General features: G+C 42.1%; 1 protein-coding gene across 1 annotated transcript; it reads left to right on the plus strand.

The window, feature by feature from the left end:
* The first annotated feature begins 1,069 nt into the window (after nucleotides 1-1,069).
* Nucleotides 1,070-10,756, plus strand: LOC130863323 (zinc finger protein 431-like). Its single transcript, XM_057753246.1, has 4 exons — nucleotides 1,070-1,191; nucleotides 7,610-7,736; nucleotides 7,931-7,991; nucleotides 8,760-10,756. The coding sequence occupies exons 1-4, from the start codon at nucleotides 1,189-1,191 to the stop codon at nucleotides 10,054-10,056; spliced, it is 1,488 nt and encodes a 495-aa protein (XP_057609229.1). The 5' UTR covers nucleotides 1,070-1,188; the 3' UTR covers nucleotides 10,057-10,756.
* The last annotated feature ends 1,560 nt before the right edge of the window (nucleotides 10,757-12,316 follow it).

The following is a 12,316-nucleotide window of genomic DNA, read 5'->3' on the forward strand; positions in this document are numbered from 1 at the left end:
TTCTCCTGAGTAGACTTTCTGCATTCATGTGTATAATTCCCTGATAAGATGAAGGTATGGTTCATTTTGAAACATGATTTCGGGGGTTGAAGTGATGAGCAGTGTAACACTGGTGGCCAGTGGGTTAGAATGTAGAAAGAGGAGTTCTTCCCCGACACCTTAAACCTGTAGTATCCTGAAGTGAGGGACTCCTACTAAGGTCATAGAGCTAATGCCCGTGCTGGTGTCTGTTTACGGTCTGACAAATAAACCTTGCCTGGAGACCAGAGTGCAAAGCTAGCCACACTAGTCAGCCATAGAGGCCAAGCAGTGGTGGCACACACCTTTGATCTTAGCAGCCACATTAGTTAGCCATAGAGGCCGGGTGGTGATGGTGCATGACTCTAATCCCAGACCTTGGCAGGCAGAGTCAGACAGATCTCTATGAGTTCAAGCCTACCCTGGGGTACATGAGGTTGATCCAGTCTGAAAGAGAAACAGAGCTCACACCTCTGATCCCAGCACTTGTGATCACATGATTTTAATCCCTGGACTCGGGAGGTGGAGACAGGAGTGCAGTGCAGTCTTTCTGCCCAAGACAGTCAGTCTGGCAGTCAGTCATTTTGTTTTCTTATCTGCTTCTTGTGGGTCTCTCCTTGATCTCTGAAGTGCCTGACCACAGAACAAACATCTCCTTTTGTGTTCTTACATCTCTTTAACATTGCTAATATTCTGCGCACCCTCCACCTGTGGGACAGGGAATCCCTCCACTCCACCTTGAGGAAAGGGCAGTGAAGCTGTTCACACCGAGTGGCGTGCAGGAGGAAGAAGAGGACGGGCCAGTGGAGTGCAGGAAGATAGCAGGATTAGCTGTTGGAGCCAAGAGCAACAGTTATTGAAATGCAAATCTCTGCCTGTCTGGAAAAGTCTGGGTCTGGGGTGGAAGGTTGGCTGAGGAATCGACTTGTGCTGTGTCTTTAAGCACAGGGTAACCTTAAGGGCGGGGCTCTTGTCACTCAAGCATCACCAACCAATCATTGCCTCTAGGCCGAACTGCCAGTCAGAAGTCTTGCAGGGCTCTTCCCAGGCCGCCACTGCTCCTTTTGGGCTGCAGATAAGCTGGGGCCAGTGTTTTCTTTCGCCTTTTGTGCTGCCAGTTCCACTGCAGGCAGCTGTGAGAGGGCCGCGGGCGAGCCAGGAAGCCACGACATGGTGAGCGAGGGGCTGCTGTCCCAGATGGGGAAGATCAGATGCGGAGATCCAGGATCCAGCGTGGCGGGTCCTCAGGGCCGGGTGGGAATCTGCAGTCATATTCCGTGTCCTGTGAGCTCCCATGCGGTCCCTGCTGCTCCCTGGACCCAGGCACAGTCCTGTGTATAACTTTGCTCTGTGGGCTGCAGCCGTGCAGAGCGATGAGCGCAGGGAGCTGTGTGTGGAACCGTGTTTGGAGTCAACAACAATGCGCTTTTTGTGCAGCCATGGAAGGCGGGTTGAATAACTTGGAGAGGCCTGGTTTCCCCAGTATCTTCTAGATATTCAATACTTTGATCTGACCTGTACGTGTAAGGTTCATTTACAGTTTATTTTATGGAGGTTGTAAAAGGCATCTCCTGTGTTGGGTAGCGCTGCACAGTTAGCTGTGATGAAGAAGAGTAGATTCATGACATAAAGGATTTACCCATGATTAGAGCTAGTAAGCCTCATAAAGCAGGAAATAACTGAGGAAGGCTGCATCTAAAACACCCCAAAGATAAGTTTATGCCAACCAGGCCTGCTAGAGATGAGCATTCTAGGGTACACAGTTGTTTTAACAGGATTGTTCAGACATTTGGCTCCAAACCTTTACAAAGGAGACACCCCTGGCTGTCAATCAGCCTCTAGGCCCAGTCCCATATGAAAGAACAGGCTTCTAACAAGCTGACCAAGGAGGCATTACAGGGTCAAAACCTACCTTATGGCCTCCCGTGCCTTAAAGTTCCAGTTTTCTAGTTGAGAAAGGCATAGCTCTGAGAGAGGGGCAGTATGACGTCAACCAGGTGACTATTTGAAAAGTAAAACATTGTTGTGTTGTGTGGAGTGATTTCTCCCTGGGAGAACATAGTATTTCTAGATTAGCTGCATTTGCAGGCTTTTAGAAAACTGTTTCTGAGACTGTTCTCTGCTGGTGACCCAGGTGGCCCTGATTTCAGACTGTTGCACTCCAGGGCGATAACTTTGTTGTCCTCCATAGTACATCTCCAAAATTCTTAAATTAAATGATTGCACCACCTCAGAATTTTAAAATTATCCATTTGAGTCATAGAGTTGGAGTTGACTGTTCATTGCAGTAACAGGAGAAGGATTTCCACGTGGAGCCTTTGGACCGGAATAGGAGGAATCGTTTGTGTACACTGCAGGGGGAAACAGGGCAGGCGGTCAGCTGCTGGGGTCACCGTTATGGAAAAGGCCCTGAGCACTTAGGAGGAGTTAATCTGTAATTTCCCAGCAAGTGTTAACGCGAGTCACGTGAATAAATACATTTCAGATTGGTGGGTGTACAATTTGAGAAAGTTACCTTGGGAATGAATATTGAATGTACTCATAAAGACATTCCTCCTAGCTCCATTATTCTCTAATTTCAATTTTCTGCAAGACTACTTTTTTATCATTTTTATTATTATTACTACTTTTTCATGAGTTCTCCCTGAACTTCGAAAGCAATGAAGCCATCACCCAGCCTTCTGGCAAAGGGAGGTCTATCATTATGTGTTTTATCTTTGCCCTGCATTTCTCTCCTGTCCTCTGAAGAAACTGTGGCTCACAGGTAGAAAGTTCCTTCAGTTCTCCTGAGCTCAGCGTGAAGCCGCAGAAGAAACATCTTCTGTGTCCTTACATCTCTACTTGAAATTGTTAATATTGTGGGCACCCTTCCACTCACGGGACAGGGAATCACTCCACTCCAACAGTGAGGAAAGGACTGTGCAAGCTGGTCCTGTTGTGCCCAGGAGGAAGGGGAAGCGCCTCCTGAGTGCAGAAAGACAGCAGGGTTACCTTGAGGCAAAGAATCCTGAACTTGCCATGGGGGAACTTTCCTGTGCAGATATATTCCTTCACACATGTGAGTCAGCCCAGAGGACCAAGAAACAGGCCATTGGCTGTAACTGTGTCAGGTTAGAGTTGTCAGCAGCCAACATGTTTATATAGTCAAGATCAATCAGTCCCTTATTAATGGCCTTTCCTCTCCTAGGGAAGGACCTACTCCTTTTCAAAGTCAATATAACTAATTTTTTAAATCTTTAAAATACACTTTTTATTTTAATAGTCACTTAAATCGGTGTCATTTTAAACACTTTCTGTATGTCCTTTAGTGCGCTTATCTTTTTTTCTGTTCTCCAGTGTTTCTTGATCTTTAATAATTTCATTTCTCTTGCTCAGGTGCTATTGATTTGTTCATTTCTGTTTTTCTTTTTTCTCTGACACAGTGTGTGTGTGTGTGTGTGTGTGTGTGTGTGTGTGTGTGTGTAACAGTCCTAGCTGTCCTGGAACTAGCTCTTGTAGACCAGGCCGACCTTGAACTCTCAGAGATCTGCCCACTTCTACTCCCAAGTGCTTGGATTGCAGGTGCTTGCCATCCTGCCTGCCTAGCTTTGTTTATTTCTGTTTAGAGCAATATCTCCTGTTGCCCAGGCTTGCCTGGTGCTATGAAGTCGAGAATTGCTTGGAACATCTCATCCTTCCACTGCTGCTCAGTCCTAGGAAGACTGCCACTCATCCAGTCTGGCCCTTGATTGGTCAATGAGAAGGATAACAGACCAGTGTATGAGAGTCCTCCCATCTCTCTGATTTTTTATTGGTGAGTTACAAATGATAAGGGCTTATATAAGAATTGAGTTTATTGATCACCTTTTTTTTTTTTTTTTTTTTGGTTTTTTGAGACAGGGTTTCTCTGTGGTTTTGGAACTATTGATCACCTTTGAATATGATGTTGCCACAGCACAGAAAGGGAATGGCAGCAAAGAGGGTGAGAACTTTCCTGCTTTGGCAGTAGTTGATATTAGCAATGTAGAATCGGGTAATCAATTTTAGATGCTTCTAAAATGTCCTGTGTGTCCATTTCTTGATTCAAAATTTAGGGGCCTGGAGAAGTGGCTCAGGGGTTAAGAACACTGACTGTTCTTCCAGAGGTCCTGAGTTCAATTCCCAGCAACCACATGGTGGCCCAAAGCCATCTATAATTAGATCTGGTGCCCTCTTCTGGCATGCAAGCATACACAGAAGGAATGTTGTATACATAATAAATAAATAAATCTTTAAAAAAAATTTAAAGGTCCTAAATTCTCTTTCTGTGGTCAGTTCATCACTATTGTACCCATCTGTGTTTGACAGAGTTGGACCCTCAGTGAGGAGAGTGTGAGAGTTCATTGTATGCAGTGGTGAAGATGAAGGCGGGTTGAATTTGAGACCACAGGATGTGGAGATCCCATGCTATGAGACTTCTGCCATTGAGAGCTGCGTATAGGGATTGGATGTAGCAAAGGACAGAGATTTGTGAGAAGTTGCAGACACAGAGCTATCGATGCCCTTTGAACATGAAGCAGCATTGTCTGAGACAGGCACTGCATTTGGCATTTGCCCTGTATTGGTTCAGTCTTTCCTTGGTTCAATCTTCCCTTACTTGTGCATTTTCCTCTCCTTTATTTATGTCTTATTTGTTCCTTTCTCATCTCAGCTGCAATGTCTACTCACTGCACTCTTCTCAGTCCTCCACCTTTTCCCCAAAACTTCTCTTTTTTCATTTCCCTTTAGAAACGAGGAGATCTTTCCCAGATACCCACCAAATATGGTGTCTTAGTTAGGGATTCTATTGTGATGGACACCACAACCAAAAAACAAGATGGGGAGAAAAGGATTTTTTTTTTAAATATTTATTTATTTATTATGTATGCAATGTTCTGTATGTGTGCAGGCCAGAAGAGGGCACCAGACCTCATTACAGATGGTTGTGAGCCACCATGTGGTTGCTGGGAATTGAACTCAGGACCTTTGGAAGAGCAGGCAGTGCTCTTAACTACTGAGCCATCTCTCCAGCCCCAGAAAAGGGTTTTTTTAGATCGCACTTTCAGACTGATGTTCACTATTAAAGGATGCCAGAACGAAATTCAAACAGGGCAGAATCCTGGAGACAGGGGGTGATGCAAATGCCATGGGGGAGTACTGCTTACTGGCTTGCTCCAAATGACTTGCTCAGCTTCCTTTCTTATTGAACCCAGGGCTACCAGCACAGGGATAGCTCCTCTCTCAATGAGTTGGACCATCCTCCATTGATTAATAATTGAAAATATGCCTCACTGATGGATCTCATGGACACATTTCATCAGTTGAGGCTCCCTCCTTTCTGATGCCTCTATCTTGGTGTCAAGTAGATACACAAAACCAGATCATACACATGGTATAACAAAGTATAATAAGACTGCTCAAATCATCATATCAAGGCTGGATAAGGCAGCCCAGTTTGAAGACAAGGGTCCCAAGAGCAAGTAAATAAGACGCCTCCCCTGTACACACTCTCACTTTTAGCAGGCCTACAAAACCACCAAGGTACGTAATCATAACATGTATGCAAAGGAAGTGGCCCAGACTCTTCCAGGCTCCGTGTTGTGTTCTCCTGGTGTCCTCAGTCCCTCTGGCTGCTGCAGTTCTTCCTCCCCTTATCTGCAGGGCTTCCTGAGCTCCTCCTAACGTTTCACTCTGGGTCTCTATCTGTTCCCATCATTTTCTGGATTAAGCTTGTCTAAACAAAATTGGGCTAGGTACCATTCTATGAGTATAGCAGAATTTCACTGCTTTTTGTGTGTGTGTGTGTGTGTGTGTGTGTGTGTGTGTGTGTGTAGTCTTGTTTCATTATATCTTAGATCTCTGGGCTGTTGAGCTTCAGGTTTTTAGGGCATCCAAGCCAACCGTGTTTGGCATGCGCTGTCATGCATGGAATGGCCCTAAAGTTAGCCCAGTTATTGGTTGTCCACTCCCCAAAGTTCTAAGCCTTCAATAACCCAGTATCTTTTTTTATAATTAATTAATTTATTTATTAAAAATTTCCACCTCCTCCCTTCCTCCCATTTCCCTCCCACTCCCCCGCTCCTTCTCCCCCTTCCTCTCCAGTCCTAAGAGCAGTCAGGGTTTCCTGCCCTGTGGGAAGTCCATGGTCCTCCCCCCTCCATCCAGGTCTAGGAAGGTGAGCATCCAAACAGACTAGTCTCCCACAAGGCCAGTCCATGCAGTAGAATCAAAACTCAGTGTCACTGTCCTTGGCTTCTCAGTCAGCTCTCATTGTCAGCCACGTTCAGAGAGTCCAGTTTGATCACATACTCCATCAGTCCCAGTCCAGCTGGCCCAGTATCTTTCAATTAGGACTAATTGTAGGTCAAAGGTTTTGTGACTGGGTTGGTGTTCAGTCCCAATACTGAAAACTTTGCCTGGTTATACTAAAGTGTTTGACTACTCATCCCCCATTCCCAGTAATCCTCTGAGGAGTCAGTTTCATCGAATTCAAGATGTATGTAAAGAGCTAGTTTTACTGCCTCTTTTAGACTAGGAAAGGAAAGTGGTGTACTCAACAGAGACTGTACTAGGTTTTCATGTCGACTCCTAAATGTCCCCCAGTTCCAGTAGTCTCTCCTCATATTCTCTCTCCATTCCTTCACACAGCCTGCTCTTTCCTGGTCCCGTCCATCCCACCCCCATTGTATCCAGCAAATCTATTCTCTTTCCTCCTTCCAGGGAGATCCTTGTGCCCCTCCGTGAGCCTAACTTGTTATTTATCCTGTCTGGGTCTGAGGATTGTAGCATGAATATCTTTACAGCTAATATCCACTTAGAAGTGAGTTCATACCATGTTTGTTTGTCTTTTTGGTCTCTGTTGCTTCAATCACGATGATTGTTTTTCTAGTTCCATACATTAGTCTGCATGTTTTATTATGCCCTTTTAATAACTGAGTAATACTCCACTGTATCAATGTACCATATTTTCTTTATCCATTCTTTGATTGAGGAACTTCTAGGTTGTTTCCAGTTTCCGTCTATTAGAAATAAAGTTGCTATGAACATAGCTGAACAGGTGTCCTTTTGGTATGATGGAGCATCCTTTGGGTATATGCCAAAGAGTACTATAGCAGCATCTTGGGGTAGATCTATTCCCAATTTTCTGAGGAACTGCTGCTTTAATTTCCATAGCACCCATACAAGTTTGTAAAATTATTTCCCAAGGAGGAACCTGCCTCTAATTTTTGATTGCAGTGCTTAAACGTGTGAGTCAATATACCCAGCCTATCCATTTTTTCTTCTGTAGTTAATAATTCTTCATGCAATTTCTCTCCTGTGTACTCTGTGCTGTTGATCTTTTTTACTTGTCTCTATGTTTTTAATAAGCCTTTCTGCTGCAAGGTGATATCTTACTTACAGGGTACAGAAATGAGAGAGGCTAAGCTCCTGTTCATTTTCCTTCTAGTGTGACTTGGTGATTACATTGTAATGTCTATATAATGGAATGGTGCAGGGAGTACCAGAATTATATGACTATGTTGTCAAGGAAGTGTACATTTACAGTGTTGTCACTCTCATGCTCTCTGCTGTACACATGTCTGGGTCATTTCAGAATGCAGTGACCTATGATGATGTGCATGTTGACTTCACTTGGGAAGAGTGGACATTGCTGGATCCTTCCCAGAGGAATCTCTACAAAGATGTGATGCTGGACACCTACCATAACCTCAGTATCATAGGTAAACCTGAATTTTCCATCATGTTTTTAAATAAGGAGACAGCTGTTCCTTAATTTTTGATGTTCTTCTGTAATTTGATTGAGAAAGGAAAATTAGGTGAATAAATCAGACATGGTTGTAAGGTATACTTAAGATAGTAATTTAAATTTTGAACACTTTCAGTAATAAATCTTATAATTTCTACTGTATTGTAGAATACAGTTGGGAAGACCATAATATTGAAGAACGTTTTCAAAATTCCAGAAGACAAGAAAGGTAATTACCATTTGCAAACTGATACAAATGTGCCTCTGGAGAAATTGTAATGTGTCCTGGAATTTTTATGCAAAAGCAACAGTGTTAATAAGCCCAGCTTCATGAACATTGATGATTGTTAAATTCCCATTAAATCATATACCTCAGTTTCAAGTAGGTGAATTACATCTGTAAGCCATTCTTTTAATAAGCAAGGAAACAAGGCCTTAAAGATACCATCATTTGAATCAGCTGAATGAGAGCTCTGCTGTAGAACTGCGGATCTATTTCGTCTCCTATCACTTATATTAGAAAATGTACACATGTTGAAGAGGTGATAAGTGCAGCTCTAGAACCTTCTAATAAGCTCACAGTCCATAGTAAACTAGTGTTCCTAATTGTCTTGCGGTGCCTGTGCTAAGTTTAGTGAGACGGGCGTCTAGAGTCAAGGGTCAGGGGGCAGTTGTTATGGAGAAACCTTACTCTATACCGCATGTCTATATCTGAAGTTTTCTATTTTTCTGCAAATATGTGAAAAATCTCATACACAAGAAAGAGTCTGTAAATGTGAACTCTTTAATAAAGTATCTTAGCATCACAGATATCTTCAGAGGTGAAAACAACCTGAAACGAAGGGGAACAACATAAGTGTAAACCCAGTAATCAAACCTTGAGATCTTATTCCTCTTTATAGTTGGACTAAAGAGGAAAATTTATTCATATAGATATGAAGATTCAACTGTGGTTTGAACATGATAAATGTTTTACACGTGTCAATTATCCTTGCAGGCCTGAACGAAATCATACTGGAGAGAAACCTTCTGTATGTAGTCAGTATGTTAAAGTCTTTGCTTATGACAGACATCTTCAAAGGCATGAAAGCACACATTTTGGAGAGAAACTGTATGAAGTTAGTCTATGTGGTAGAGCCTGTGAACGTGATAGAGATCTTCAAATGAAGGAAAGAGCACAGACTGAAGAGAAACCTTATGCATATAATCCATGCGGTGGAGCCTTTACTCCCCACAGTCATCTCCGAAGGCATGAAAGAACAAAAACTGAAGAGAAGCCCTATGGATGTGATCAATGTGGTAAAGCCTTTGCACATCCTAGAAATCTTCAAATGCATAAAAAAACACATAGTGGAGAGAAACCCTATAGATGTGATCAGTGTAGTAAAGCCTTTCCATATCATACAAAACTTCAGATACATAAAAGAACACATACAGGGGAGAAACCCTATGGATGTGATCAGTGTGGTAAAGCCTTTGCATATCATAGTAATCTTCACGTACATAAAAGAATACATACTGGAGAGAAGCCCTATAGATGTGATCAATGTGGTAAAGCCTTTGCACATCGTAGAAATCTTGAAGTACATAAAAGAACACATACTGGAGAGAAACCATATGAATGTAATCAATGTGGTAAATCTTTTGCTTATCACAATACTTTTCATATGCATAAAAGAACACATACCGGAGAGAAACCATATGACTGTAATCAATGTGGTAAAGCCTTTACAAGTTACGGTAGTCTTCAAAGACATACAAGAATACATACTGGAGAGAAACCCTATGAATGTAACCAATGTGAAAAAGCATTTGCTGATTTCAAATCTTTTCAAATTCATAAAAGAAGCCATACTGGAGAGAAACCATATGAATGCAATCAGTGTGGTAAAGCCTTTACACAACACACTAATCTTCAAACGCATAGAAGAAGACATACTGGAGAGAAACCCTATGAATGTAGTCAATGTGGTAAAGCTTTTGCATGTCACAGTAGTCTTCAGATACATAAAAGAACACATACTGGGGAAAAACCCTATGAATGCAATCAGTGTGCTAAAACCTTTGCACAAATTAGTCACCTCCAAACACACAAAAGAACACATACTGGAGAGAAACCCTATGAATGTAATCAGTGTGGTAAAGCCTTCACTTCTCACAATGCTCTTCAAATGCATAAAAGAACACATACTGGAGAGAAACCCTATGAATGTAATCAATGTGGTAAAGCCTTTACACAACACACTAATCTTCAAATACACAGAAGAAGACATACAGGAGAGAAACCCTATTAATATAATCAATATCATAAAGCCTTTGAATGTCACAGTAATCTTCAAATGTGTACAAGAACACATACTGGAGAGAAACCCTATGAGTGTAAACAAGTGGTAAGGCATTTCCTCACCATAATGGTCTTCAGCTACATGAGGGAACACATACTGAAGAGAAACCCTATGAATCAGTGTTGTAAAGCCTTTGCATTGATCAACAGTCTTTGAACTTATCAGAAAAAGATGTACTGCGGATAAACCCTAAATATATAGTCAGTGTGGCAAAATTTTGCAGTTTATACAGGAGTAAACCTGTTTGTGTGCCTTTTTTTATTAAAGCCTTTTTTATTGCAATAGTATTTGAGTGCCTATAAAATATTCTGAGAGCATATTATCTGTAAAGAATTTGGTAAGCTCTCTATCCAACACACATTCTTACATGAAAGAGCATTTACTCTGGAAAAATTTGACAGTGTCACCCATCTGTTCAAGATTTATGATGTCCGTTTTTATATTGTTTGCCTCTGCAAATGATGGGGGAAAAATCAGTTTAAGAATTTATGAAGCCCTATGTGTAGGGAAAATGTTTGAACCAAAAAACATACCCTCAGGGGCTGGAGAGATGGCTCAATGGTAAGAGCACTGACTGCTCTTCCAGAGGTCGTGAGTTCAGTTCCCAGCAACCACATGATGGCTCACAACCATCTGTAATGAGATCTGGTGCCCTCTTCTGGTGTGTAGGTATACATGGAAGCAGAATGTTGTATACATAATAAATAAATAAATCTAAAAAAAAAATGTGCATTCAGCAGAGAAGTGGGTCTCGAGTCTGGCATGTCTGGAAGGTGAAATGAGTAAATGAACACAATGTTCTGATGCAAGCTGACAGGCTATCAGCTGCAGGGCAAGTTCTTCCTCTTCCTCTGCTTCTTCTTGCCCCGAGCTTCAAACCTGTCTTTTATTGTAAGTTTTTTTTTTTTTTTTTTTTTTTTTTTTTTTTTTTTGGTTTTTCGAGACAGGGTTTCTCTGTGGTTTTGGAGCCTGTCCTGGAACTAGCTCTTGTAGACCAGGCTGGTCTCAAACTCACAGAGATCCGCCTGCCTCTGCCTCCCGAGTGCTGGGATTAAAGGCATGCGCCACCACCGCCCGGCTTTTATTGTAAATTTTACACAAGGAAAATGATTCTTTTTTCTTGCCCCAGGTTAATCATTACCTGGACAAAGCAGTTCACAAGAAGTATAAAGATTATTTGATATAAGAACACAGTTCTACATGACATTTTCCCAATTCCCAACCCCCATGCCAGTCACTATATTCTTAATTCCTAGTAATTCATAGAACAACTTCTGAGGGTTTTACCTCAGAGGCTAACTGCTTGCAGTTTACAGAATCATAGTTCAGTGGCTTTCACTCCATTGTCATAACTTCTTCATTGTTCCTCACAATCCCAAAATATAACAATTTGATTTATAAGGCCATAGGCAGTCAGCCCTAAAGCCCTGGGTTCTTCAGGAACTTTGTTGATCATAACTGAGCTCTTTTCTATTTTAGTATAATTCTTTTGCCAAGTTTTATAATCAGGTAAACAAAACAATTTCTGCATTTTCCCAAATTTCTGCAATTCTTTCATCAGTCAGGTTTTTTTCTCGTAACGTGCTTTATAGATTTAATGCCTGCCCACTCTGTCTCATCAGAAAGACTCATATTGTACAGCACATCCATATTTTCAGAAGCTACTGGTGAGGAAAGAGAAAAAGAACACAAAGAACAAGTGCACTAGCAGAATTGCCAGAATCAGAATCATCTGCAACATTGCCGAATGCGTAAGCAGATTCCATAATAGTGGTCCTTGGGGCACGTAGATGTTTTCTCCTTGGTACTCAAGTAGCATGCTCATTTGGCTGCCATTAGGTTACCTGGATGGAACTGCTTCCCGCATCTCAGGAACCCGCTATGCTTTTCAGTCTCTCAGCACAGGTCTGACAGCAGAACCAGTGAAAGGCACCTTTGGCCTAAAATCAAAGTAAAAACTCACACTCTACCCCTAACCTACTACTGAGCTTGAAACCATCCAATCCCTGTGCAAGAAAACCAACCAGTCCCTGAGCACACAACCAACCAATCACAGCATGAAAGTCAACATATCCTGAGCTTGTTTAAGCTCAGGAATTGAAATCCAACCAATTCTTACCCTCGAAATACTCTTCCTGGAAATCTCTGCCTCTAAGGGGCCCCATATAATCTCTGTGCCTAACAGAAGGCAGCTGCCATTTTCTCCTCT

The sequence above is a fragment of the Chionomys nivalis genome, chromosome 21, assembly GCF_950005125.1.
Source record: "Chionomys nivalis chromosome 21, mChiNiv1.1, whole genome shotgun sequence".
Taxonomy (NCBI): Eukaryota; Metazoa; Chordata; class Mammalia; order Rodentia; family Cricetidae; genus Chionomys; species Chionomys nivalis.

Bases quoted from the DNA above. Each gene is read 5' to 3' on its own strand.
- LOC130863323 (XM_057753246.1), top strand. The intron at 7,737-7,930 runs GTAAACCTGAAT...ACTGTATTGTAG, and splicing joins CCATAACCTCAGTATCATAG to AATACAGTTGGGAAGACCAT. The intron at 7,992-8,759 runs GTAATTACCATT...TTATCCTTGCAG, and splicing joins AATTCCAGAAGACAAGAAAG to GCCTGAACGAAATCATACTG.